Source organism: Apiospora aurea (genome assembly GCF_038362705.1).
Source record: "Apiospora aurea strain CBS 24483 chromosome Unknown utg000005l_segment0_segment0, whole genome shotgun sequence".
Lineage (NCBI taxonomy): Eukaryota > Fungi > Ascomycota > Sordariomycetes > Amphisphaeriales > Apiosporaceae > Apiospora > Apiospora aurea.
In genome coordinates, this window is record NW_027117392.1 from 3,613,067 (window position 1) to 3,640,428 (window position 27,362).

General features: G+C 54.2%; 11 protein-coding genes across 11 annotated transcripts; 4 read left to right on the forward strand and 7 right to left on the reverse strand.

The window, feature by feature from the left end:
- Positions 1-937: 937 nt before the first annotated feature.
- Positions 938-1,966, forward strand: PG986_007668 (uncharacterized protein; the record flags this gene model as incomplete). Its single annotated transcript, XM_066843890.1, has 1 exon — positions 938-1,966. The coding sequence occupies one exon, from the start codon at positions 938-940 to the stop codon at positions 1,964-1,966; it is 1,029 nt and encodes a 342-aa protein (XP_066700002.1).
- Positions 1,967-2,418: 452 nt separating this feature from the next.
- PG986_007669 (uncharacterized protein) lies at positions 2,419-4,914 on the reverse strand (the record flags this gene model as incomplete). The annotated part of the gene is made up of 5 exons (XM_066843891.1): positions 2,419-2,535; positions 2,645-3,171; positions 3,265-4,421; positions 4,502-4,706; positions 4,815-4,914. 5 exons carry the CDS (start codon positions 4,912-4,914, stop codon positions 2,419-2,421), a joined length of 2,106 nt encoding a protein of 701 aa, XP_066700003.1.
- A 593-nt stretch (positions 4,915-5,507) lies between these two features.
- On the reverse strand, positions 5,508-6,326 carry PG986_007670 (uncharacterized protein; the record flags this gene model as incomplete). Its single annotated transcript, XM_066843892.1, has 1 exon — positions 5,508-6,326. One exon carries the CDS (start codon positions 6,324-6,326, stop codon positions 5,508-5,510), a length of 819 nt encoding a protein of 272 aa, XP_066700004.1.
- A 619-nt stretch (positions 6,327-6,945) lies between these two features.
- Positions 6,946-7,703, reverse strand: PG986_007671 (uncharacterized protein; the record flags this gene model as incomplete). The annotated part of the gene is made up of 2 exons (XM_066843893.1): positions 6,946-7,485; positions 7,545-7,703. 2 exons carry the CDS (start codon positions 7,701-7,703, stop codon positions 6,946-6,948), a joined length of 699 nt encoding a protein of 232 aa, XP_066700005.1.
- Positions 7,704-8,948: 1,245 nt separating this feature from the next.
- PG986_007672 (uncharacterized protein) lies at positions 8,949-10,254 on the reverse strand (the record flags this gene model as incomplete). The annotated part of the gene is made up of 5 exons (XM_066843894.1): positions 8,949-9,122; positions 9,217-9,618; positions 9,758-9,922; positions 9,989-10,079; positions 10,151-10,254. 5 exons carry the CDS (start codon positions 10,252-10,254, stop codon positions 8,949-8,951), a joined length of 936 nt encoding a protein of 311 aa, XP_066700006.1.
- Positions 10,255-11,361: 1,107 nt separating this feature from the next.
- On the reverse strand, positions 11,362-11,978 carry PG986_007673 (uncharacterized protein; the record flags this gene model as incomplete). Its single annotated transcript, XM_066843895.1, has 2 exons — positions 11,362-11,796; positions 11,922-11,978. The coding sequence occupies 2 exons, from the start codon at positions 11,976-11,978 to the stop codon at positions 11,362-11,364; spliced, it is 492 nt and encodes a 163-aa protein (XP_066700007.1).
- Positions 11,979-13,486: 1,508 nt separating this feature from the next.
- Positions 13,487-14,363, forward strand: PG986_007674 (uncharacterized protein; the record flags this gene model as incomplete). The annotated part of the gene is made up of 3 exons (XM_066843896.1): positions 13,487-13,569; positions 13,642-13,850; positions 13,936-14,363. The coding sequence occupies 3 exons, from the start codon at positions 13,487-13,489 to the stop codon at positions 14,361-14,363; spliced, it is 720 nt and encodes a 239-aa protein (XP_066700008.1).
- A 353-nt stretch (positions 14,364-14,716) lies between these two features.
- Positions 14,717-16,615, reverse strand: PG986_007675 (endochitinase 42; the record flags this gene model as incomplete). The annotated part of the gene is made up of 3 exons (XM_066843897.1): positions 14,717-15,287; positions 15,380-15,949; positions 16,071-16,615. The coding sequence occupies 3 exons, from the start codon at positions 16,613-16,615 to the stop codon at positions 14,717-14,719; spliced, it is 1,686 nt and encodes a 561-aa protein (XP_066700009.1).
- Positions 16,616-18,159: 1,544 nt separating this feature from the next.
- On the reverse strand, positions 18,160-20,624 carry PG986_007676 (mannosyltransferase pmti; the record flags this gene model as incomplete). The annotated part of the gene is made up of 3 exons (XM_066843898.1): positions 18,160-18,593; positions 18,649-20,290; positions 20,367-20,624. 3 exons carry the CDS (start codon positions 20,622-20,624, stop codon positions 18,160-18,162), a joined length of 2,334 nt encoding a protein of 777 aa, XP_066700010.1.
- A 1,207-nt stretch (positions 20,625-21,831) lies between these two features.
- On the forward strand, positions 21,832-22,325 carry PG986_007677 (L-psp endoribonuclease family protein; the record flags this gene model as incomplete). The annotated part of the gene is made up of 3 exons (XM_066843899.1): positions 21,832-21,874; positions 21,934-21,947; positions 22,005-22,325. The coding sequence occupies 3 exons, from the start codon at positions 21,832-21,834 to the stop codon at positions 22,323-22,325; spliced, it is 378 nt and encodes a 125-aa protein (XP_066700011.1).
- Positions 22,326-23,797: 1,472 nt separating this feature from the next.
- Positions 23,798-26,422, forward strand: PG986_007678 (uncharacterized protein; the record flags this gene model as incomplete). Its single annotated transcript, XM_066843900.1, has 7 exons — positions 23,798-23,992; positions 24,310-24,471; positions 24,557-24,565; positions 24,713-24,822; positions 24,885-24,961; positions 25,059-25,521; positions 25,807-26,422. 7 exons carry the CDS (start codon positions 23,798-23,800, stop codon positions 26,420-26,422), a joined length of 1,632 nt encoding a protein of 543 aa, XP_066700012.1.
- Between the last annotated feature and the right edge of the window lie 940 nt (positions 26,423-27,362).

Sequence of the window (27,362 nt, forward strand, 5' to 3'; positions counted from 1 at the left end):
ATAAATGTCCTAAAAAACTAATTCCCTCCTATTTGCTCACAAGTGATCGATACTGTTGACTGAGTGTTTCTTGCTACCTGTATATAACTCTCTCACCACTTGCGTTCCGCCAATGTCTACGTGAGGCCGATTCCACTAACATGTCTGCCATTGCTATTGACTGGTATTTATACCAGACATGACCATGACTGTACCTAGCAGGGTAGGCCGGATAAAATCCAGTGTTTGGCTACAGTACCAACCTCTGGAAATATTTCTACACCAAGTTGACGTTCCGTGACCGTCCAATCGTCCGACTCGCGTCAAAAACAGCATCAATGTCGGAACCTTGTTCAACGCTTCAAAGTCCACATGATGTCACAAATGTTATTTGATTCTCAGCCAACGGTTAACAATTTGGAAAGCGTTTATTGCAGTGTCCAATTGAACTGCAATCGGTGTGTGTACGTTGATCAGACCCAGCCTTTTCACCAACGGGACACCCTATCCGCTGAACTGTTGGTTTATAGGGAGACGCTTCCGTATTTGCAATGCAATCAATGTATGCTACATGCCAATCACATTTGATGGCAGGTGCGTCCAGTCGAGGTCTATTTTTTGTCACATGAGGCACATTACCCGCCTTTTGCTCAGTTGATGGGAAGGTGCCAGTCGGCCACGAAACAGTTGGTACTGGCACCTTCCACCTTCCACCTTCCAACTCCCAAGGTTGGTATGAAAGGTGCAAGTTGGGCAAGTGGGCAAGACCTAGGAGGTAGGGAGGCAGGTGACAATGTGTACCTTCCCAAGGAACATTGAAGCACTTGCCTCCTTCTAACGTTAGGAAGCAAACCGTTAGGCTGTGACCTCCCACCTCCCACTTCTCATCTCGCCGTCTTTCCTCCTCAGGCGAACACCTTCATTCATCGTCTGTACCTGCTCGCATCACTCATACGCCATGGCTTCTTCCACTAGAGGCAAAACCGCTGGTCGACTGGACAGAGTAAGGAAGGCAACTGGCAGTGCTGCCAAGTCTGTTAGACTGCCGGGTTTGGTATCAGTCGGCCAATCCCAGCAGATCAATGCGTTGCAAGGCAGGTCCAACCTGACCGACTCAAAGATCCACGCATTGGAGGACTCGCTCCAGAAACAACAGCAAGCTCTCAATGGCATGGTCAATCTTGCAACTAGGCGGCAGGAAGATATCGTGTCCCGGATGAAGTCATTCGAAAGCCAAGCAGGCCAGGTGGAAGAGCGCCAGAAGGCGCTTGCCCAAACTCTGGACGATAGCTTCGCGGCCATGTCACGAGACTTCGAACATTTACGAAGCACAATCGTAAATGACCGTTGTATCTGGGATGCGGAGAGAGTGAAGTATCAGATAGACCTGGAGGGAGTGAAGCAAGAGTTGGACACCAATCGAATGAACATGCAACAGTTGGAGGTCCGATGCCAGGGTATGCGCGATACGTTGCAGGCCATCGAGGCGGAGAGAAGACTCTATGGTAAGCTACGCATCACGAAGCTCTTTGGGATTCTGCAGACTGACCAGCCCCTCACAGAAGCCACATTCCCACTGACAGTCACACCGACCCCTGGAGAGGCAACAACGAATGCCCCAGATCATTTCAAGCACCCATCGAAGGCCATTCGACGATTCCTGAGGCAGTTCGACAGGTATCAAGATGCCTATGGGAAGAGGAAGCCTCACAGCGAGGAGGATTTCCTGTGGGGGTTCCTTGGGCTACTGCACCCCTTGATCGCTGAGTTCCTGCAAGAAACGCTTATAAAGCGCTGCCCTCAGTACGTAACGCTTCGCAAGGAGCCTTGCAAGCCCCATCCCAAGAGTGGAGTGGTTCCTATTATCGTTCTCCAAGGTATCACCGGCAAACCCCTTACAGGCGACATCTTTTTCAGAGCACTAGATAGCATGGACATGAGGTTCGTCTCCATGGAATTGCTAGAAAAGGAGAACAGCGAGACATAACTGCCGACGATGTATTCCGACACATGTTGTGAAGAAGATGTCGGATCTACATCTACACATGATAGGCAGAAGAGCGCAATGTACCGACGAGTTTGCTTGTTTCTGATCACGAATATCAATCGTTAGCTAGCTGACAAGGTCATCCTTTGTCAAATGAGTGTTAGTAGAGCTGAATCAACAGTCTTGCAATGCTCATGCCATTCGTGGCTTGGTGTTGTCATTTGACTACTGCTTGGTGCCTATACATATAATTTATATCCAGTACAATCAAGATATCGTCTAATAGGATAGACAATACGCCAGTGGCACCAGCTAACCACTGATCCCTACAGTACATCATAACGTAGTGGAAGAAGCCATGCCATTAACGGGATATAGACCAAGACAGTGCATTATAACCACCAACGTTCTCTTGTTCAATTTAAGTATACACCGCAATGCCGCAAGCATGATCATCTCCTCGGGATACCCCTTGCGATATCCGCATTTTCTTCCAATCCGCTATAGTGGTTGATCCAACCCAAAACTTCCTTATGCCACACGAGACTGTTCTCATGCTTCAACACCCACTGTTGTCGCAAAATGTTTTCGTTAGTTTCAGCTTCTGAGTCGTCTCGGTGTGGAAATTATATTCTTGATAAGAAAAAGAAGGAAAGCGGAAGAGGGGCAAAAGCTTACGTGGTTCTCATCGGGGAACATCAACAGCCGACTGGGTACGCCTCTCGCCTGCAGCACGTTGAAGGCGGCGAGGCCCTCGGTGATGGGCAGGCGGTAGTCGAGCTCGCCGTGGATGATGAGCTGGGGCGTGACCCATTCGCCGGTGAAGCGGGCGGGATCCCACTTCTCGTACATGGCGCGGTTGTCCCAGATGGTGCCGCCCATGTCGTGGATGACGAAGAAGAGCTCCTCGGTGGACCAGTCGTTCATGGTGGAGAAGATGCCGTCGTGGCAGACGAGGGCCTTGAACTTGCGGCCGAGCGGGTGGCCCTGGATCCAGTTGACCATGTAGCCGCCGTACGAGGCGCCCAGGCCGACGGCGCGGTCCGTGTCGACGTAGTCCATGTTCTTGGCGATGTACTCGAAGCAGTTCTCGAGGTCCTTGTAGGGGCGGCCGCCCCAGTCACAGGCGATGGCGTCCGTCAGCTTCTGGCCGTAGCCAGTGGAACCAGTCGGGTTCGGCATCACAGCCACGTAGCCAGCCTCGGCTGCAGTTCATCGGATGTCAGCAGGTACGCTCTTTGGGGGGTTGGGGTATTGGAACGGAAAAGGCGAGCTGAATTCTTTGCACGTCAACTTACCAAAGATGGCTGGGTTCCAACGTGTACTCCAGGAGTCTCCCCAAGCTCCCTGTGGACCACCGTGGATCAACATGGCCAGCGGGTACTTCTTAGAAGAGTCGAAGTTGGAGGGCTTCATGACCAGCGCGTGTACTTTGTAGTCGCCGTCGCCTTGGAACCAGATGTCGGATACCTGCGACTTGGACAGACCGAAAGACTTGCCTTGCTTAGAGGCTGACGAGACCAGCGACACGGCCGAGGCCTGCGGGTCCACTATCGAGTATTCCGAACCATCGATCAGGGAGTTGGAATGGATCAGAAGCCGGTCAGAGTCGTCTCCCAGGTTGACGACGTCTCGTACCGAACCCTCCTTGGTGATCTGCTCAGGGAGCTTCTGGGCAGCCTTCAAGGGCGAAGATGGCAGTCGGTAAAGCAGGGTCCGGCCGTGGTATTCAGCCGAAACAAACAGTTCGGAGTCGTCCTTGCTCCAGACAATGGCATCCGGTCGCTGGTCCCAGCTACCTTCGCCGTCATCTGACTTGTAGAACTCCTGGATATTACTAAGGTCCTTGATGTCGGGCACGACCATGAGGCGAGGCTTGTCCGACTCGTACTGTTGGTGGCGCATGCGCTTGAACGCGAGCTGTTTCCCATCGTGCGAAAAGACAGGCGTCATGCTGTAGCCCTGTAGCTGGCCGGTCTTGATCTCCTGAGCTGCGGGGGCCTTCTCGGTAAAGGTCTTCAGGGGCACGTAATACACGTTCGTTTTCGTGTGAATCGCCGGGTTGATATCCGGGTCGCTGGAGACGAAAGCCAGCCCATAGCTACCGATATCGTAATCGCTTGCACCGCCAAAAGGAGGGAAAGGCGATTCGAGCTGCGTGCCGGCCAGCGCGTTCACCAGGCCCGGCTCCTGCAGCTTCCACGAGTCATCGTCTCTCTTGAGGGCACCGTACCAAATGGCCGACTTGTTCTCGGTTACATACGTGTCCCAATGGCGCACGAAGAGCTTGGTATATACCCTAGCCGAGGACAATGGTTTCTTGTCATTGGCCGGATTATACATCTCACCTGAGGGCGTGGCGAGTGCCGAGCAAGCAATGGCCACAGTGTCCTGGCCAATCTTGTGAGCCTTCAGGTTGGAGATTGAACCATCGAAGGCTTGGATTTCACGAGTCCTGTAGTCGTCAGTCAGGATCTGTCTGCCGGGCTTTGATCCCGTGGCCAGCCACATGGTAATGAAAGGTGATTCACATACTCGGATCCTGGCTTGGTGGCATCGGCCACCACCAGACTGGTGCCCTTGTCCAGTTTCTTGACAAGGACGAACTCCGAGTCCGAGATCCATGTCGGCTCGCTGAAGGCAGCCGCATCCTCAAAGAAGGTGGTAGACTGGCCCGACTTGATGTCGAGGACCTTGAGGGCCGAGCTCTTCACCTGCGACTCGAAGGAATAGGTCGAGACTGGAGGTGGCAGAACATGATCAGTTCCAAGTTGTGCAGTGTAACAGGCAATGATGACGCAGTAGAGGCTTGAAAGTTGATAGGTGGATGCTGATGTTTACTACTAACCGGTGTAGAGGGCCAAGGTGCCAGTAGCGTTGGGCGTGGCCGAGGAGCGGCGCGGAGCCGAGAGCATGGCCTCGGGTGTGAACTTGGCCATGATGGTCATGGTTGAGTGATGCAGTACACGAGGAGGGAGACGGCAATGAGGAGAGAGCGGCGGCCAGTTGCTTTTGCTTCTTCTGCTTCTGCTTCTGCTTCTGCTTCCTAGGTGCCGGGTCAGAAGAGATGACTGAGTCAGCAAGGAAGAGGTTCGACGAAGCATCGATTGAGGGAGGAGGGGTCAGCCAAGACAAAACAAAACAAAACAAATCACTGCAGGCAGAAGTAAACAACATTAGCTTTGTAAGTGCAGTGCATCTGCAACGTAAGATGTGCATGTAGGAGTGCGACTATCACCACACGAGACGGACTGCGGACTCCGCTTCGTCCCTTGATTCCCCCGCAGTGGAACCAACCCGTCAACCCGCTGTAGCCGTGGTTCTGGCTGTGGTCCCGGGCCCAATGCATCTATGTATTATGCCATACTGTACATGTATGCATTAGTGGTTAATGTCAGGTTGGGGGTCCTTCATGAACCAAGTTCATTAACAAGGAGCCTTTAATAAGAGCAAGAACCTCGACAGACTCCTGCGTTGTTCCAAAATCCAACAGCAACAATCAAAAACAGTGCCCGGAATCGTACCTGTCCCAAGACCGTACCTACCCCAAGACCCTCTCAAACAAACGCTTGATCGTACTTTTGCGTTTCTCCTGTACCGTCGTAGGTGCCGCCTCCGATTCCGCCGTTGGCAATTTGCCCTCGGCCAGGCGGCTACACACCAGCTCTGCCTGGCGGTTGGCTGTCGATACAGACCAGTGAGCCCATGCCTGTGCCTCGAGGTAGCTTCTGTACATCCCTTTCGCCACAACCTGGCCCACGGTCTTCGCAACGGCATTCGCCATGATACCGGCGACTTGTGCTATCGTGGTGGGTCGCTCCAGCTGGATCATTTCGACCACTTCGTTGAACGGCGTCCTGATCGTATCCTGGGTGGATTGGTTGTCCTTGTCCAGGAATGTTATGGATGAACCATCAGCCACAAAGCAGCCGGCATGTACGCACATGCTATGAATCCGGTGATAAATGCCGCTGTCGATCAGAGCAAGCATGGGATAGGTATCGAGCACCTCGGATAGCTCGTCAAGCACATGCTCATTCATCAGCTCCCTCACGATCTCGAACATTCTGGGCAGTTGTTGTAATTGTGCAAGTGGCGCGGCTTCGCGGCTGGCTTCAACGGGGCGAAGGCACACATCTTCGTAGGCTGGTGGCAGTTCCGACGTGGCATTCGACGCTGTGTCTGTATCAATTGCAGGTGCGTTGGAGGGAGGGTCTTCTGCGGCAAGTCTATTATCGGCAAGGATAGCAGGGCTCCAGGCAGGAACATTGCTGTGTTCCTCCGCCTTCTCCTCTTCCTTCTTCCTTGCAGTGCCTCGCGGATGCTCCGAGAGCGGCTCTGGGAGAAGCTGATCTTGCATCGTGTGTTTGTCTTGCATCTTGCAATTGCAAATAGCTCTCCAGGATAGTTGGGGACTCAAGAGTGGCTGGTACTCAGGTGGTCTTGTATGCACTTATGCCCTCACCTACCTCCGTTACTTTATCCATTGGTCGATTCTATACCTAATAGGCCGCGAGAATGGAGTAGGTTTGCGATATAGTTTGACGTAGCACTGGGAGCTCTTGAACAGTAAAGCCACGATTCAACCCAAATTTTGTGCACCGCGGGAGGGTGATGGTGGCGATGACTTACGCAGTATTGCTTGCATAATATGATACATCACATTATATGGTGGCAAGAGATCGATGTCACCATAGAGGGGATATCTAACTATAAGAGCTACCCCTACTGAGCCCCAAATAGGGGTAGCTCGTATAGAAAGCGGGAAGACAATCATCATATGGTAGCCACGTCAAAAATCTCCCGCTCCGCCAACTCGGCCGGTCCCCTTTCCATAACGCCAAGTGTGTGCCAAATTCAAAAGGGTATCATTTTAATGCCATACTGACGCCATATACACAAAGTTGGGGTACAACCAGATCGCAGACCAACCACTTGCTACACCACGAGGAAGATAATCCGACGCATCATACAACCAGCTACTTCCGAGCAGCACCAAACTGAGTGCGCACTTTCTTAACCTCGCGGCTATCGGTCTCGCTGTCCTCAGCAGCAGTGGCGGCCGCCGCCGCGGCAGCCTTCTTCTTCTTGCCTGCGCCCTTCTTCTCGGTGGCCGAGCCGGGCGTGGGGGCATCCGAAGCGGCGTTCTTCTCCTTGTTGGCGAACGACGTCGAGGCGGGCGTGGGGGCCGCGGGGGGTGGAAGCACCAGAGGGCGTATCGGCGGCTTGCTAGAGGAGGGAAAAGGAGCATCATGCATGTCAGTACAGAACTCAATTAATGAGAAGAGCAATTTCAAGATTGCGCCTCGCCATGGGAGTACACGTACATTATTGGGATTGTAGGATATTGAGGAGCGCGAGAAGACGCGGTTCTGCTCAATAGCACCCACCTTGCGGCGTTGGGCAGAGGTGGCCGTCACGCCCTTGGTGTAGTTATCGAAGCCCGTAAGGATGTTGCCGACGGGGGTGCTGTCCAGGTACTTGGTCTCCATATCGGCAATGCGGTTATCAGTGCCCAGCTGCGAGAGGGCATATTAGTATCTTGGATGGGTCAGATGCGACAAAGGAGGAGACTCACGATATTTCGACTCAGCTGGTTCCGGCGCTGCAGAAGTTCCTTGACTGCCTGCTTCTCCTTCTCGTACTCGGCCATCTCCTTCTCCCGGTTGAAGGACTCATTGCCATTAGCACCGGAGTTGCCGGCAGCCGATGCAGCAGTGTTTGATGTTTCGGTCATGGTCGCAAGGGTGGTGTGGTGTTGACGGGCGCATAAAATTGAGGCACAAGGCAGAGCTGAACAATTGCATCGATCATCTTCATCAGCCATCAGCGCGGCCGCGTTTCTAGAGGCTCACCAAACTTATGGGGCCAACCTTAAATGCACCAGCGTCCACTTTAATCATGCACGGGGGCAAAGCAGACCGAGATCGGCATGTATAAGTAAGTACCCGGGAAGACCACCATTCGCATCTCTACCGGCACATATGGCGAAATTCACACGTTATACAGTGCTGAGAAGTTTCTACCTGATGCTAAAGTTCCTACAGGAATGATCCTTCTTTTTCTTGGGTTTTTTTTCTTATACACCTTGTTTGTGACAGAGCCTACGATCTACCTTAGCCCTTTGATGGCGAAAGCAACTCCCACTATGTTATGCCGAATTGTACAAATCAGGGGATCACTTAATGCTATTGGCATAATGCTTATCTCACTGCGTATTTAATTCGTGTCTGGGTAAACAGACCTGTCGCTCATTGACGGAAAGGTTTATATACCAGTTACAGCATTTTCGTCTTCAAGGAGATACGGCTTATTATTAGCATGGAGTGGCACAACTGCCACAAGAGAAGATTAGGCGGGAAACAGGGACTCAGGGTGTCATGGACACAACTAAAACGGTCAACAATTCAGCTGTGTGTTTTTCCATTGATTGTTTGTCTATTTCGTGAACAAGGGCAAGCTGGGTCATACCAGGGTAGGCTTTGGTGGCTTCCACCTATACCAAGAAGCTGACAGTGACATCAGAAGGATGAAGGGGCGATGAGTTCTGTGAGCCAGTCATTGATTAGCCTCAACCGTTTATACTACCACTGCTCGAGGTTCTTCTCATCTTCATGATCTTCTCCTTCAAAAGCTTCTCGCGCAGTTCACTGGCTCGCTGCTGAGGCGTCTTTGTGTTCTTGGTCTGACAGACAGAATCAAAAGGTCAGTTTTTTTCTTTCTTTTCATTCCAAGCACCTAGCATAGATATGAAGAAGCCCTATTAAGAAGAACGAACCTCCTCTGTCGCTGGAGCGGCCGCGTCGGGTTGCGTAGGTCGAGTTGAGCTATTGCCATCTTCCGAAATATCAGCTTTTTGTCACCGGTAGGAGGGGTCTCGGAACGTTGTCTCCGCTTCTTTGATGCCGCTTCATCACTGCCTCTGCTCCTGCTTCTGCTGCGAGTGCTGGAGCGCCTCAGTCGACCGGGAGAGCGACTGCGGCTAATGAGCTCCCGGACGGGCTTGCCACGTCGAGGACTGCGACTGCGTGAACGGGAGTACGATGAAGACCGGGACCTGCGCGACAGTCGGCGATTGCCCCGAGCGACAGATCGTGATCGGCTTCTTGAGCTGGAATATCTGCGTCTTTTGGGTGCTGGTGAATATCTGCTGCTGCTGGAATCGGAAGCGCTATCAGGTGACGACGAGTTCCTCCGGTGGCTGCCCCTTCGGGCCTTGTCGTCTCTGCCTCTGGACCTTGACCGCTTACACACATCTCGGCGACGAGCTGGCGATCCACGGGTTCGCTGAGTCCGTCGTGGGGGAGTAACCGACCGAGCGCCCGCCCGTCTGCTACCACTCCGACTCCGAGAAACTGATCGAGACCTCGATCGAGACCGCGAGGCCGTGTCTCGGGAGTCGACAGACGCTGATCGGGTTGGTGAACGGCCGCGGCGACCCCCACGTCGGTCTTGTGGGACGTATCGGTCACGGTCGCCACGGTAGGAGCCTCTACGAGGCGGCGAGAAAGATCGCTCTCGGCCACGCCCGTAGCCTCGGTTGCGATCCTCAAAAGCCCTGTCGCCTCCCCGTCTGTTGCCGCCTCGCCAGTTGTCACCGCCACGGCCACCTCGGAAGCCTCGATCGCGTCTTTCCCGTTCTCGGATATCAGCTAGCTCCCGATCGCGTCGCTCTTGGTTTTCGCGTCGTACGCGAGCCTCTTCCGCAGCCTTCTCAGCTTCGATCTACGGCGACAGTCAGTATTTGCTTTAACCGGTAGGCCTTTACTACGCGGGCTCGCCGCAACTTACCTTCTCTTGAATGAGCTCGGCCTTCTTGGCCTCAAGGAGTTCCTTCGGAACGCCCTGGGGACTACCCTGGGCACTCAAGAACAACTTCCAGAGCTCTTTACAGAAAGGCGCGGTGTCTTTGTCGAGGAATCCAGTAAGCTGGATCTGCATTGATTTGATGTCCGGCTGTTGGTGCGGGTTGTCAGTTCGGTATTCTCGCAGTCATGTCTGGAAGGCGGAGGGAGCGCATACGTAACGAGAGCCCTCGACCAAGTTGAAGCAGAGCTCGGTGACCACGTCGTCCTCAGAACCGAGGATTTCGGATATTTTACTTGCGATCCATCTGTACAAAGGAGAGAGGTGGTGGTTAGTAACTGGTAAAAGGTGTGCAGGATAGCTGGAAGACGCGCTCACTTCTTCATGACCTGCAGATTCACCTTCTGCATGTCGACTTTCTGATTGAATTCGGGCGGGAATTTGGTGGCTCGTAAGAGCTTCATGTCCACACTGGAAGCCATTTTCCGGTACTGTCCTGGCTCGTGGCAGATTGGCGGGTTCTTGCGCGTTCGCCGACGCAATAGGGACGGGCCTCTTGTGTTCGGGAAACGCGGGATGTAGTGTCGGAAATATAGAGGATCTCGGCGACGGTTTTGAAGTGTTTGGGTAGCGTGGTGGCCGGGGTCGGAAAGGTGAAGGAAAGTGACGTTTCTGAGAACCGCTCCGAGAAGATTTCTAAAAGCCCAAGCCCAGGTCACCTCACCACCTGGTAACCTATCTGCTCTCAGACTGTCAGTGCAAGGTTGCAATAGAACATGGACTTAGGCCCTGTAGAGCGGGGCTCGCTAGCACTAAAGCCAGTAACCTTAGCCAGGGCAAAAGAGCGGGCGGTTGAGTTAGGGAGCAGGGGAGGAGGTCCGGGGTTGCTGAGCTCACCCCCACAGGTGCTAACACTTCCATTTGCCTATCCGTCCCAGGCATGAGGCGTGTAGGCATATGGAAATAGCAGGATATTGTCCGCTGACGTACATATGGTCATATTGGTGATTTCTCTTGTACGTGATCAAACCATTAGCATCGAGTAGGTTCTGCCTGAACATGCACATACATGCATCGAGGGCCGACGCTCGGAGGCACGTGGCTCGAGATGCTCAAAATAAAATGCACACACATATCTCCATACCTACCTCCTAGGAGCTTACAGAGAGTTCGATACGTCTTTGCATGGGTAGGTGGCCTTCAGTGTTCGCATCTAATATCCACAATATGAAGCTGTTCTGTCGCTATCCTTGCGAGTTTGAAGTCGGGTTTTGCAGCTTGAGAATGGTGATTTATTTAATCAACTGAATCGAGGCCCGAGGAATACCTAGGCCAGGGTGATCAGCATCCCATCTCCCCTGGAATCGAGTTATTATAATGCAATCGTATCTCATAATACCGTCGTTACCGCATTACGTTGCGAACGCCCAGGTCGGACTGCTGAACTGAGAACTTTTCCCCCTTTTAAGCCACGTCGAAACCCAGAGACAAAAAGAACAAAACCCAAAGCCCCAATGGCGGACTGTGTGACCCCGTCCCCCAAAACGCCGCCGATGCAAAGAAACCGTGAAACGCCCGTCATACAGTTTTCACTTCGGGTAGCTGATCCGGCCGGGACCCTGGGGGTCCTTGTACTGATGCTCCTTAGCCAGCCTTTCCTGCTTGGCCGCGAGGGCGTTGATCTTCTCACGCGCCTTCATCAGACTACTGTTATCCTGGTCCTTCAATTTGGCGCGAATCTCGTAAAGGGAGAGGAGCGTCGAGGCTCGATCGATGTCGCCGTCGGCGCCATCTTGATTCCTCGGGGTACCCGGAATGGAGGAGGCTGGTGTCGCCGAGTTGGTGCGCGACAGGGGAGGGGTGAAGATACGACGGCCGAACTTGTCGAGGCGGCCAGCGGGGGTTGTCGCAGCCCTGCTCTCCGGTGAGGAGGTTTTGGCTGACAATGTCTGGGCCTGGATGGCGTCCTTGCGATCGAGGGTCTTGTTGACCGATACCAGAGCTTTCGCAGCACCTTGATCCTGCTAGAGATGCGCGATTGCGGGGTCAGCATAGTTTTTTTGTTTTGTTTGGACTTGGGAGGTTTGGGGGTGGAGTTCAATGATGCAACTGTCCTCGGCTGCAATACCACCAGACGCTCGTCACTTACAGCAGCTTGAAGATCGTTCAGGTCAGCCAGCATCTGAGCCAGCTGAAGAGCTTCCATGGCGCACTCGGTAGGAGTTGTTGGAAGCGAGAGAGAAATCCCAAATTGGTGATCTTTCAGATAGGGTACACGTAAGTAAGTAGAGTGGAGGGGGGTTCTGAAAGGCACTGGAGGTAAAGGATCGCTCGGGTTTTAAGGTGCGTCTGGTCGGTCTGGCCGGTCTGGTTTGGGAGGGAGGGAGGCAGGACTCTCTAGCTCTGGAGGATCGGACCAATTGGGCGTGAAACGGGGGTGGCTTGCGTTGGTGTGTTGTGCTGTTTTTTACTTTGACACTCGGGGCCCAGGCCTTGGGCAAGCTTGGAAAAGCAACGGGTTCAAGGTTCTAGGTCAGAAGACAGGCAGCATAGCCGTGGAGGTTAATATCACCAATTAACAGTATTGATGTAGGTCAAGAGCGGGCAGTATAGCATAAGTATCATTTACCGAAGATTAATGAGCTTGGCATGTATAGTGGGGAAAGTCGCGTGTGCATTTCCAGGTCAGGGAGGCGAGGGCAGCTACATGGCCCGTATGTGGAGATGCTCATCAGTGTACATCATATTTGCACATCTTTTGCCAGAGCAGACTCGGGGAGCAGAGTCAACGGTTGGTTGGCCTGCCCGGAAGAGGCAGGTCTAGAAGGGTTGGTTGGTGTTGGTCAGTTCTGTTCTTGTCAACCCCGCGATTTGTAACACGGCAGTCCGTCCAGTCAGTCCAGTCAGTCCAGTCACACCTAGTCAACCGGAAATACCGGACTCTTTTCTGCATGTTTATAATTCGCCTTACCATCCACATCAACAGGCTGGCAGATAACAAATTGGAAATTCACCAAAATACTCGGGCCCGTCTCACTGACGACATTATTCATAGGTACCTATATATGGATACACTTACTTTTTACACCAAGCACTATGCATCCGGTTTCCACTACATAAAAATGGGGGACTGCGGGAGCATCAAGACGGAATAGTAGATCCGGGAAGCTCTGAACGTCAAGCAAATGCCCTTGCAACTAAGCAGCATACCAAGATGCAGGAATGCAGGCTCGGCGCCGGCTGGGCTTGGAGGGGTCGCAACTCGCAAGCGATGTAGTCATGTTTGGTGTTTAGGCTGTCCTGGCCTAGGTAGTGGATCACAGAAACGTCAAGATGCGAACTAGCGCTCTTGACCGGGCAGGCTTAACCTACCTAAGCAGTCGACTAGCTTGAGCAAGACGAGGTCCCGCTCGCTCGGGGGATTGGAGGTGTTACCGTGTTACGAGCGAGAGACAGTCAGACCCTCGGCCTCCGTGGCCATTCGCGAATCGCCCTTTCCCTTCAGTCGGAACCTCCCGAGTCCAAAAAGCTGTCGCCGAATCTGAAGCCGACCATCGGATCCAGAACAACCTCCGCTTTGCCTGCAATTCTCTATCCCGCAATTTCCCTGAGCCCTTCGTAGCAGTAGTGACAAAGTGTCACACCCAATTGGTGAGTTCTTCACATAGGCCGCGAAAAGCAACCACACCTGACTAACTCCTGCCGAAGCACGATATGAACGTATTTCGACGCGCCATGTCTTCTGCGTCAACTCTGAAACAGGCCCGGAAGGTCGTCTGCATTGGCAGGAACTATGCGTGAGACACCTGATTCATCCAATTGGCGGCAGCGTGTGTACCTGCTTGCTGACACAAGATATACACCTGCAGAGACCACATCACGGAGCTGAACAGTGCGCGCCCCAAGCAGCCCTTCTTCTTCTTGAAGCCGTCCTCGTCCATCTTGTTGCCGGGCGAGGGTCCCGTTGTCCGGCCCCGAGGCGTCAACCTCCACTATGAGGTCGAGCTGGCCCTGATCATGGGCAAGCAGCTGAAGGATTTCTCTGGAGATGACCAGGCCGCCTTGGACGCAGTTGAGAGTGAGTGACAGAAAAGCCAAGCCAACCGTGCATGCATACCCAAACCCGTTAGCTATATTTATTGACTGTAACGTGAAACAAAAAGGCTATGCTCTCAGCATCGACATGACGGCTAGGAACACGCAGAATGAGGCCAAGAAGAAGGGCCTTCCCTGGTCCATCGCCAAGGGTTTCGATACATTCCTCCCCATGGGAAACATCATCCCCAAGTCCTCCATCCCCGACCCGCACTCGGTCGAGCTGTACCTGTCCGTCAACGACAAGGTTCACCAGAGCGACTCCACCGAGCTCATGCTCTTCAGGGTCCCCCGGATCCTGGCGGACATCTCCAAGGTCATGACGCTGGAGAAGGGCGACATCGTCCTGACCGGTACGCCCAAGGGCGTCGGCCCGGTCGTGCCCGGTGACGTCATGAAGGCCGGCATCAGGGTCGACGGAAAGGAACTCGAGGACGCCAAGATTGAGGTCAAGGTCGAGGAATCCACAAGCTCTTACGAGTATGCCGAGACCTAAGGATCACCACCTTAGCCCCTGCTAGAACTACGATCAGGCTACCTATTATTAACTCAGGCAGCCAGCCAAGTGATTTGGATATTTATAGACTGGCCTATAGGATATTAATAGTATATGCATATATACCATACGATTATCCCACCCAGGAAGAATATACTATATATTCCCGTTTCAAATTATAAAGGGGTATTACACGTATACTTGAGAGAATCAGACTGTTCTCTCCGAACCGAACGAAAAGCAAGAAAATTCAAATGTGGTGTGTACAAGAGTCGAGTATTTCCTTATTGCCCCTTTTATATATAAGATACCGCCATATCGCCGAATTCAGGAAAGAAATAAAGCCAATCCGCTCAGGCCCCCGGCATACCCCAGCGTATATTCTCGTACTGGCTCATCGGGTACCACAGGTGGTTGGGGCTCTCGTCCAGCCACCCGAGCGTCTTGGACATGGTGCTGACGAGGCTGGCGGCGCCGGCGCGGTCGCCGGTGGCCTCCCAGAAGAAGGCGCCGCCGAGCTTCTTGCGGCGCACGTACCGCGCCTTGTAGAGCGTGCTCCGGGGCGTGTCGTACGACACGAGCTCGCGCGTCGCGTCGTTGTAGCTCCACGACGCCTTGGCCCCGTCGTCCCACAGCTCGCGCGCGCCGGGGCGCGGGAGCGTCTTGTAGAGGAGCACGCCGCCGCCCTCGGTCCCGACGCCGGCGTACGCCTGCCCCAGACCGGACGTCGACTCGAAGGACCGGCCGTAGGTCGGGACGCCGATCAGGATCTTGCTCGACCGGATCCCGAGGCCCTCGTAGTACTGCACGGCGTCGTCGGTGCTGAGCTTGGTCGCGCTCGGGTGGCGCGGGCTCCGGTACAAGTTGGACTGGTGGCCTGTGGTGTTGTCCCAGCTGCCGGTATAGTCATACGCCATTAGGTTCCTGTGGATTCTCGTTAGCCGACTGGCTGATTCTGGGGGAACTTCCTAGGACGAAGATAAAAGAGAGGGGCAGGAAATAAGACGGATACTGACCAAATATCGACGTATGGGTCCATCCCAGCCAGATCCAGCTTATGCGAATTCACCGGCCCTGCAGGGCTGGCGACCGTGAGGAGGAAGCGGTACGGCAGGCGGTGCCGGAACGAGAACTTGTCCAGGGCCTCGCGGCACGCCTGGAGCAGCAGCACAAAGTGCTGGGCTTGGTCGGCATCGGCCGGGTACTCCCAGTCGATGTCGATGCCGTCGAAGCCGTAGTCGGCCATCATCCGGACGGCCGAGTCGGCAAACGTCCGGCGCCGCCCCGGGTCGGCGGCCACGGGCACGAACTTGGGTGAGTAGTCGAAGCCGCCGACGGACAGCAGCGTCTTGAGGTTCCGGTTGCGCTTCTTGTACAGGTACAGCTGCTTCACCGCGCCGTACGCGTGGTGGCCCCGCGTCCGGTTGAGCGGGTCGTCCCGCGCGTACCGCTTGCCCACGTCGGCGAAGGCGTCGGACGATTTCACCGTGCCGTTGGCGTCGATGTCGGCGAAGGCGTACAGGATGTGCGTCAGTTCGGACACGGGGAGCTCCTGTGGTAGGTAGCTGCTGTTGCCGGATGTACCCCTGAATGACAAGAAGGGAAAATCGGTGTTAGGATCCAGTCATTTCCTTCAAACGCTTGTCGTTGCATGAAAACATTTGCTGTAAAGAACTGATCACTTGAATCTGGTCAGAGCTGACTTACCAATTCGTGAAGTAGATGGCATTCTTATAACCCCTGAATATTGGAGGTGGCGACGGAGGTCCTGGGGGCTTCACGGTAGGAGCACCAGGAGCGCCACTTGTCACTGAACTGGAGATGATGTCACTGGTGACACTACTGGAAATTGGCTCGCTCGTTGGGACTTGGGTAGAGGTTGGTTCCTCGACTGCCGAAGTCGATGTGCTCAGCGATACGGTGAAGGATGCTGTTCCGCTATCACTTGGCGAGACGCCAGTGGATGGCCCGGCGCTGGACGAAGTCGCCGACAATGGCGTACTTGGCACCGCGTCGCCCGAAGTGCTTGTCGACGTCGCTACCACACCAGAGCTGGTCCCAGGCGCGCTATTTGACAACGCCGGCGGCTCGGAGGCTGTGACATATACCGTTGTGGGCATGTATACCGTCGTCGTGAAGGAGGCGGAACACTCCGCTCTCTTCTGCCCGAGAGCAGCAGCAGCAGCACCGGCGGCCAGTCCGCCCACGACCACGAAAGGGGCCGCCGAGGCCCGTACAAGAACACCACGCATGTTTGTCTGGAGAATATACCGACTAAGTGAGCGATCTGTGCACCCCACGGTATGAATATTGCCAATGGGAATGGCACAGCAGCAGACTAAGCACACTTAGTTAGTGTCAAATGAAGCGCGCATGATATAAATCAGATGGGAGGGTGATCGTCCGACTCAAACTTTCAGGTCGTCGGTCGGCTCTTTAACACACCTTATAGACGGGTATGCAGGACATAAGACGAGTTATATCAGGGGCAGCCAGCCATGAACGCGCTCATGGCCAGGTAATGGGGCCACCACCACCACCATCATTACTACCGTGTTGGAGGAGCTTCCCATGAACCCGCGCGCGGCATGTCTTGCCCATTGACCAACAGAGGAGCCAGAGGACATGCTCGCGAATATTGGCATGGAGCATTGGCGATGCGGCTTCCCAATCTAGAGCTTCTCGTTTTAGCCTACAAGGCTCTATTCGGACCGTCGGCAGGGGTATGAATGGACATGGAGAACGTGGTGTCGTGCCTGCTTTTCTCGCTTCCTATAGTAGTTGAGAAGACGCATGCAGGGTGGTGGTAGCATTGGATTTGCACCGAATCACAAAACCCCGGCATACATCAGGAAACGATCAGCAATGCGTGGCTCGCGTGTCGGAGCCTTGCTCTACTGTGGGATAAAATGGTTCTTCCCGCCTGGGGCCTCCTGGGGCCTGGGCATGCAGGGCGCATGTTGAGGTTGCTTTCGGTAAAAAGGGGGAAAGAGGCAAGGCAATTTGTACGACGACTACCCGATTGGCCAACTGTGCCATCTCTTGGGGTGTAGCGTTGTATAGATGCGTGCCAAGTTTGTTTGCCCAGGAGCAGGAGAGAGAAAGAAGAATGAACACTTCCTGGTCCTGCTCTGCTCCCAACTTTCCGGTCCGCTATAACAAGCTTCATGTGCCTTTCATTTTTCCGCTGCGAATAGTACCGTCTCCCGGCACGACTTTTTTTGTTCGACCGTGATTGGTGCAATCCGCGAACCGGTTAATCCAACTGGCTGCGTTCCTTCCCGGATGCTATATATATAACACAACATACACCGGGGCGGATTGCCTACCAGCCGACGGCCCCTCAACCAACTTGGCACTGGTGGTAAGTAAGATTGAATGCATGTTTTGCATCGGCTCATTTCGGCATTGGTACATTGGCTACGCAGGCTCGAAATTGCTCAAAGTTATCATAAGTGAGTGCATCTCAGGCCAGACACTAATTCCCCTGCCGACCTATGCTAGTACACATTGCGTATATTGCATTTCGAGCTAGGGGTTACATGATGAACATTGCGGATAAAGGGTCTCGCCGCAACGGTCATATGACCAGATCATAGGGAGAGAATATCGATTCTTTATATATAGAACAAAATCCACCCCTTTCTGCCGGCGCCATTTTCCGTGCACTCTAAAAGACATCGCCTGCGCGCGACGTCGCTTTCCCCTATTTTACTCCACTTCTGTCTCTAAATCGTACACGATCGACCATCTTCTCTCGAGATTCAGTCATGTATAGCTTGCCTCTTCTTCACCTCTATTTGGCGAAGTGCAGGTCGTAACCAAGCCACTTGCGGCGCACGATCTGGTCCACGTTGAGACCAGGGTAGCCGTAGGTAAGCGGCAGGAAGAAGTACCACGATGCTGCGACGACCGCCATGATAACGCCACATGCAATCCAAGCGGACACCATGCTTTGTCCAGAGAATCGCTCTCGGGCAGTAACATGTCGCTTAGGGCCGGGGGCCGGCTTCTTACCCGACTTGATGGCCTGGTAGCTGGCCTCCTCGGATGAGGGGTCCGCGTTGAAGACAAATTCAACTAATGCACCAACCACCAGGCAGGACGCAAGGTGAGCAGGCAAGTAGTGATGCAAGAACAACTGGCGGCCCATCAGGAAGAAGGGGAAGAAATGAGTAGCCCAGGCCAGGAAGAAGAAACCAGTTGAGTTGTACAGACGGGAGCGGGTGCCTAAGAATAGTTAGTGGGCTTGCTCAAAGAGAAGCAGGGGAGGTGAATTACTCACGGTGGTCAAGAGCATCAATGCCACGGCGCAGCGACACTTGATCAGCTCCAACAATGCCTGCGTATACAGCCAAAAGACTGCTTGCAAGCCACCATCCAAGCGGGTTACCTAGGAAGTAGATTTGCTGGCGCGTGTCGTTCTGGGTCCAGAAGCTGACACCCCTCAACAGGAATGGCCACTGGTAAGGCTGGCTGGCGTACGGGTGGCTGCTCGTCAACTGGTTGTTATGCCAGAACATGGATCGCTGCAACTCAAACCATTTCTTCAGGAATGGCATCGTCTTGACTTGCTTCTCGGGCTTTTCACGCCGAGGATGGTCTTCTGGCAGCGAAGGGATATCGTCAACGAGCCAGACGTTGGAGCTGGGAGCAAGCTGCTTGTTTCCGTTGATTTCTTGCTGGCGGTGGCCCCAGTCAGGAAGGGGGGTGGTGTGAGTCCACATGGCAACCTTGCTGGGGTTATGAATGAATTTGAAGTGGCTCGAGACACTCTTGAATTCCTGTCCGTTCTTGCCGCCCTCGATGCGGACCTCGAAGAGCGTATCGGCGGATCGGCCACCGTACGCATCTTCAAGCGGCACAGTTGTAAACTCCTGGTTGGTAGGGTAGAAAGGAGACGCAACATCATGAGAAAGGAGGATCGTGTTTGTGACCAAGTGTCGGAGACGGACAAGATCATGGTTCTTCACATGACGTCCCATCTGCTGCTCAGTCTCGACTTCGGCAGGAAGAATCTGCCAGTGGTTGTTGGTGTCGTTGTACGGGTATCCAGTAACCTGCTGGCCCTGACTGGAGACGCGTCCGTCATCGTAGCGGAGAGGGTATCTCGCGTCGTGACTGTGAAGATAGGCCTTGGTCTCCTTGTGGCGAAGAGTAATGCTGTCGTAGTAGTCAATTGTAACCGCATTGGCCAACATGACATTGTCCGAAAGTGTCTCCTGAAACTCGGGGGACATAAAATCGTCACCCGGGCCAGAGCGGCTGAGAATGGAGAAGTGGACTTGGAACCAGAACAAATAGAAGATGAAGGGTATGATGATCAGTCCAAAAGCGCGCGCGGCAAAATGCTTGCCAAAGTCAGGCAAGCTCAAGCCGCCACCGGGTCGCTTAACGTCGAGCAAATCCCACAGATCGATGACGACAGCCGAGCCAATGGTAACGAAAGCGAAAAGACCGACGTATTTAGTTGAGATGTCGCAAGACAAGGCAAAGCCGGTCAAGATCAGCCACTTCCACCACTTGCGGCCAAACGGCTCGTGTCGCTGCTTGTAGAACTTAATGTAGAATAGCAGACTGCACGCCATAGCCAGGACGAGGGTGGCATCGAGGAGAATGAGTCGCGTCTGGCCAATGTGGGCATTATCGAGGAGGACCAGGCCAGCTGCGACAATGCAAGCGGGCAGGCTATAGCCGGATTCCCACATGATCAGGTAGGTGACCGTGACCGTCAAGGAGCCCAGAATGGCGGGCATAGCACGAAAGGCGACATAGGGAACCTTGTTCGAAATATAGGAATCGCCAATGTTCTCGAAATGGAAGTGGCCGTCGTAGCCAACAAGCCAGCCCATGAAGGCGAACAGGAGTTTTCCGAAAGGGGGGTGGACATCGAAGAAGTAGGTTTTTTCAAGGTAGTACGAGGCGAACTAGCGAGTGCAGGCAGGTCAGTTGGAAGTTCTTCCTGACGATATACAAAGACTGGTTCGTCGGGGGACTTCTTACCTTGCCAAAATGGACTTCGTCAAAGACGACCTCGTTGGGGTGGCTGATACCCCAGAACCTGGAGACGAAGGCCAAGACGGTGATGACGGCCAGGGCAATCTTATAGTCCCATTCCGAACCCGCGACGGAGGCTTGCTTGGCCGACCTCACCAGAGTGTCGAGCTCGGTATCATCTCCAGGTCCGGTGCCGACCTTCTTCTTGGACCCCGGCACATTACGCTGGCGCAAACTGCCCTGGGGAGTGGCAGTTGACGCCATGCTGCGCGAGAAGGAGAAAACAACGTGATATCAAGGAAATGTGTCGGCCGAGAGTGCTGTGGGAGGGACAACAGTACTGTTAGCGCTTCAATTCCAAGCGTAAGGCGAGTCTAGCCACGGGGTATGGGGAAAGCCCAGACGGATTCGAGGATGCCATTCAATGCATGCACGAGACGCATCGAGGTCGCTGCATTATGCTATGTAGTTTGACACCGCACAGCACAGCGACGAACAGCTTGGCAGGAGAGCTCGCGGGGGGCAAACTCAATTCAGGCGCATCCGGTAGCTCCAATGGGCAGCAGTGAGGGAACGGTATGTACTTACTTGGACAAAAGGAAATGGTAGTTGTCGTCTACCTCGTTGGACTGTAGAGCGACGACAATCCAACAAAAAGAGGAAGGGTAAAATAAATTATTCGTCAAGTCAATAGGAGGGTGCACCCTACAGCCTACTTACCTACTTAGTACTTTGCCCACGGTACGCTACGCGGCTGACTTTCTTTGCAGGGGGTTGTTCTCCCAGGGTTACGTACTACTGCCACTCTTATTGCTGTCTTACTGCCACTACACATTACCTGTCCTCTTCAGGCCACTTGGCCCTTCAACGCAATTGAGATCTTGGACCCATAGAAAGCTGAACCCCTGGCATTAAGGCGACAGACAGACAGGCCAGGCCCGTACCAAAATAGCCTTACTTCTTAGTAGTACGGCGAATTGCATGCATACCTACCTTTGACGTATACTATTGTGGCATTATTCGGTATTGCAAATTATATTGAAGTATATAGATGGGATTTTCAAGATTTCCAGTAACAAAGCGCAAAAAGAATATCCGGAATGACCTCACTTGAGTCCGTAGCAGTCGGAACGAGCCTAACACAACAACCCTGCTGCCCATCAGCCCGGGCCCGCAGCGGACCTCTGTACCTCGCTGCTCGCCTACTAGTACCTAGCCCCAGCTTGTAGACGTCCGAAATACGGAGGTTTGCAGCCATCCCACCTCCGCCCGACGACTCTCTAGCAGGCACGGAAACTCAACCAAGACTCTCGTCCTTGACCTCATTCCAGACCTCAACTCCATAATGTCACTGAGTCTCCGAGTCGCGCCAGTCCGATCCATCTTGTCGCCATCTCGAAGTGTTTCTTCCCTCTTTCAGATTTCCAGAAAAGCCGCCATCTCCCGCCCAGCGCTAACACCAAGACGCACAATGGCCGAAATGACCCAAGTCTTCGCCAAGGACGCAGCACCGCGTAAGTCACATGCAAACCACTCGCGAGAGCAAGGTCGTCCATCGACTAACATGTTGCAGCTGCCGGCCCCTACGTATGTATTACCCTCGGGCTGTGATGGCCATAGCTTCTATCTGACCACAATGCGCAGTCCCACGCCATCAAGACCCCTACGGCCATCTACTGCTCTGGCCAAATCCACTTGGACGCCTCGGGCAACATGCTCCAGGGCACCGTGGGCGAGAAGACCGCCCTCTGCTTCCAGAACCTGAAGGCCGTCCTCGCTGCCGCCGGCTCGTCCATGGAGAAGATTGTCAAGGTCAACATCTTCCTCGCTGACATGGGTGACTTCGCCGCGATGAACGAGGAGTACGCCAAGTGGATGGTCCACAAGCCGGCGCGCAGCTGTGTGGCCGTGAAGCAGCTGCCCAAGAATGCCGATGTCGAGATCGAGTGCATTGCCCTCCCCTAGACTCTCCAAGAAAGAAGAGTTGGGGGAACTGCTCTTATTGCCGCCAAGGAAATAGTCGACCAGTTCAGAGAGTGTTACCAAGCGATCGAGTTAATAATGAAAGAAAAACTTGACGCCATCATCTGCTTCCTCACTTCCGGTCTCTATGTTTTACTTCCCATGTTTCCTTCTACTCGCAGAAGCAACAAAGTGTCCGGTGTTTGCCAATCTAACTCGTCCTTGGATGCACGCATTTTTCGACGGACGAGAACACCAGCCGAGTTTTCTCGGCCGAAAAAGCACATCTACATCATCGTACTTGTAGGGCACCTGTGCCTTTTTACATTATCCTGGCTGACTATTCTGGTAAGCTGGCTAAGAATAACCTCGTATGTGTCAATGGCTTGTCAGAACGGGGGTCGAATTGAAAAGCATGTCCTTGTTTCACAAGCCGGTCGGTTTGCAGTCACCAGCATTAGCTTCTGTCCACGTTTTCCCCGGCAGGCAGGTCTTTGGTCGATCCCTTATTGGGGCAACATAAGTACGCAATACCCGCTCACCTCCCATACCTGAGCAGGTGATATAAACACATATGCTGATCCTTTGAACAGGCCCGGTCTACCGTCATGTCGTATTTTCTCTGACCTCTTGATAGCATCAGAGCGCTGCGTCGGCGCCTTTTGCTTATGAAGTTTACTCCTGACTTTTCGGCAATCGATGGTGTCAGAACAGTAATGTCGCAACGCAGGTTCAAAGCGGCCAACTATTCAGGCGACAGAGAGAGGCTGAGCCGAGATGGTGGACTTAGATTGATATTTGTCTCAATGTGTTTATTGCTTATCTCATGTAGGTTTTCGATAGTGGAAGACTCGCGAGAATATAGAGTTGGAGACAGCACTCACGGATAACAGTCCAGCATCGCCGCGGTGGGTGAAGGGCCAATGGATACATGCAGCGCACGTTTTCCTGCAGGCTGAGACTTCCCCGGGGGCCCGGCTCCGCACCCTTGTGTCACTTCCCTTCTTCTGGCTGCCCGGGCTCCGAGACACAAGATATGCGCAACATTCGGAAAGTGCGTGTGCGCATGAGAATTGCTGGACCCGAGCGATGCATCCAGCGTTCTACCTGCACCACTGTCGTTGGTCAATGGCAGACGACCGGCATTTCCGCCCTCGTTCTCGACCAATCCCGTTGCTCAATTCGACCTGCCCTCCCTGGATTCTGGGCCCTGGAACTATATCGAACCCTAAGAGAACGCCTCGGAACATTGGCAGACTATGCAAGATTGGAGAACCCCCAAGAGTTCGCGACCTGGGTCCTCGTGTCGTCATGACAAAAGCAAGCAGATTGCGCTTCCCGGGTCTCTTAAGGCCTGCATGGGCGCCGGCACTACCCCTGTAGAGTGTTCCTCTTAGTCTCCCTCCCCCGCTCCCATCGCTTCTTCCCTGCGACCTATCAGGAACCGGATCAGCAACATACAGTGTAGTATAGCGATGGCCAACACCACCGACACTAGGCTGGAGGATCTGCCCGTCGATTTTGTCACCTTCAACCAGGGCCCGGTCGCCGAGAGGGTGGCCGCGGCGATGATGGGATTATCGGGCGGCTTTGTCCTGTTGCGCCTGGCAGCTCGTGCGACAAGGAAAGCCCGTCTTGGCCTGGACGACTGGATCATCCTCGCCGCCTTGGTATGTTCTTCCGGATACTAGCTTGGGATGGGCGATTATCGAAGGGAGGCCCTAACCATCGAGTACAGATACCCGCCATGATCTATCTCACAACCACATTCATCTGTGAGCATCACCGGACCGGGGGCGAGGCTTCGCTGGCACAACGAACGCCAAAACTAACTGGGTTCATAACTAGTGTCACAAAATGGTCTAGGGAAGCACCTTTTAGTTGTGATGTTAACAGACCCTGGCTCTATACAGATTATCCAACTGGTAGGAATTTTGTACAAACCTTGTGAGGCGCAGCTTTGCATAAGATGCTGACCTGATTCTAGTGGACATTCATCAGCGAGATCATGTATGGCGCGACGATGACCTCAGTCAAGCTCTCAATACTGGCGATGTACGACCGGCTTTTCCCGACCAAGTTCATGAGAAGAGCCGTCGTCAGCCTCGCCGCAGTGGCCATGCTCTGGTACCTTGCCGTGATACTGGTGGTAATCTTCCAGTGTGACCCAATCCCTCGCTCATGGGGAGCCACCTCAGAAGGTCACTGTATAGACCACTACAGCTATTATACAGGCCTTGCTGGTAAGTCAAAGACCTCCCTATGCTCCAGTTTCGGTGTACCCGGTATACTAACGAGACGCCCATCGGAATAGTTCCTCATGTAGGTTTTTCTCTGTGCCACATCTCACATCCGGGCCATAGGACTTCGCATTTCTTACACTACAACAGATTGTTATCGATATAATCATACTTTCGCTTCCAATACGAGAAGTCCGTCGCCTCCAGATAGTCAACTGGCAAAAGGCGGCGGTTTGCGGCATGTTCCTGCTTGGTGGATTGTAAGTAGACGAATCGAGTCCTAAACATGTTTACGAGGCACGAGAAAACTTACGTGGCGCAGTGTTTCCCTGGTCAGCATCATCCGCCTCAAATTCGTTGCCGAAATGGTCAACGTGGACCCCAGAGCGGATGGAACAAGTGAGCCATCTATCTACCTTTTCTTTCTCTCTCGAAATCTTTCCGACTTTTATCGTATTCATACTTGTTGGGGGCATCCTAACTAACTCCCTGGTAGTGGTCGTCAGCACGGCGATATGGAGCGCGGTCGAGGTGGGCATAGCGATCATGTGCGCATGCTTGCCTACGCTGCAACCGCTGATCCGCATGGCATCGGCCTACATTGCCCGGAAGACGCAGCATTCGAGCAGCATCAGCACCAACAACGCGCCCGGCCGAGGCGCTTACCCGCCCGGCGGCTCGGACAGCCGCGGCAGCCGGGGGTGGACGCGAGACAGCTCGCGGCCCCTGAACCACGCCGAGTCCAATTGGTCGTTCAAGTACGCACAGGACGACTTGGAGCTGGGCCGTCTGAGCAGGGAGCACCCGGCCTTCCGGAACTCGTTTCCCATGGGGCTGAACATCATGCCGTCGGCGGCGGCGGCGCGGACGGGACGGCGCAGTGCGGGACCCCTGAGTCTCGGTCCCGTTCGTGCCGAGAGACCCCTCTCGCTGGGGTTGCAGGGCATATTGAGGAAGTCGTAAATGTAGCAGAGATTCGGCCTCTCCAACAAACGAGTAAAATTAGCATTTAATCATCAAACAAAGTTCTTGGCGTTCATCATTACCCTTATGTATGAGTCTCAACTCTCCCCTGTTTCCGTTGCACGACATGGCTGACGATTAAGGAGGTGATGCGGATACGAGATATATATATCAAGTGAGCACTTCCTCTTGGAATTGGCTAACACATATATATAAATATATGTATAGTTCAGAGCTTATATACCGAAAAAGCAATGCAAATCAAACAAGTTAGGTTTTAGCCTATCCGCAACCGCTGCCACCGTCTCACGGCAAGCGCCATTGTATCCTCCCAGCAAGGTGTGCATACTCTTGTCCGTGGACCTCGACTGTCGAGCCCAGGTCCGACTCGAGACTGGTCAAATTGCCGAGGAGGCGCAGGAGGCTTCGCTCCAGTTCCTCGAGCTCGCTCCGGACCTCGTCCGCCCGGCCATCGATCCACGCGGCGCGCTCCTCGGTATTATCGTAGATGGCCCGCACCGCCGTCGTCGCGGCCTTGTGCGCGTGCCGGGTCCAGAGGGTCTGGTTCGTGGCGCGGACGGCCTGCTCCTCGTGCGGCAGCAGGGGCTCGGCCGCCTCGATCTGGCGCAGCAGCGTGCTCCGCCACCTGCGTCGTCGTCGTCGCTCCCCTTTCCCCGGTTTCGTTGCTGGTTTCTCTTGGCCACCCCTCACCACCCCCATGCTGAAGCCGGGCGCCGCCATCTCGCGCAGGAAGCTCTCGAGCCACGCCCGGTCCGCGGGCCCGACGAGCGCGCCGCTGGACCGCAGCAGGGTCCGCCACCGCAGGGAGCGCAGGTGCGTGAGGAAGTGCCTGTTGATTTCGAGGGCACCGGCTCGCTGTGGACGAGGAGGCGCTAGTCGTCGCGCACCAGGCTGTGCTTCGTCGGCACGAACCCGGGGACGAAGGTCAGGGTGTCGCGCAGGTTTGCGACCTGGTAGAGCACCTCGAGCGCGCTCAGCTCGTCGGGCAGCAGCAGCCAGTCCTTGATGAATGCCAGGGCTTCGCCCCCTCGCTGGAGAAGGGGTCGACAAAGCCTTCGCCGTCATCGTCCTCGCCATAGGCCTCTCGTGGTGGCTCCTCGGATGGCGGGGGTGGCGGTATCTCATCGGCGCCTGTCTCGGGGTCCGAGTCTGTGATTTCATCAAACTGAGACGGAAACTCCTGGTTTGACTTGCTGGGAGGCTCGTCTCTATCTGCTTCCTCCTCCTCCTCTTCTTCCTCTGCAATTGGGGCAAGGATGGATGACTCTGCTGGTGCGGATGGAGCTGCCTCTTCTTGCTTTCGCATTTTCGCAAAAAGCATGAGCTTACTGCGTAAATCGACAAGCTCGGCACGCTTTTGCTCCGGTAGCTCCGGTCGTTTATTGGTGACAGGAGCGTCTCTGTCCTGCTGCTGCTGCTGCTTTTGCACTTTCACAAAAAACATGAGCTTACTGCGCAAGTCGACGAGCTCGGCACGCCTCTGCTCCGATAGCTGCGGCCGCTCATGGACGACATGATTGCCTCTGGCCTTCTTTTCCTCATCCTCCTGCTGCTGCTGCTGCACCTTCTGTTGCTGCCGTGTTGCGGTGGTAGTGGTCGAAGAGGAAGCTACCGCCCGAGACTCCTTCTCCCTCCGTCTTAGTGCCTGCAGAAGCACCAGCTTCGACCTTAGATCCATCAACTCATCGCGCTTTGTATCTCGGCAGTCTCGATGGGGGCGCTTCTGAGTCGTTCGTTCAAGGACTGGGACGATCTCCACGTTGGCTTCTGCGGTTTCCTCTTCAGGGGTATCCTCCACTACTTCTTCTTTAGGGGC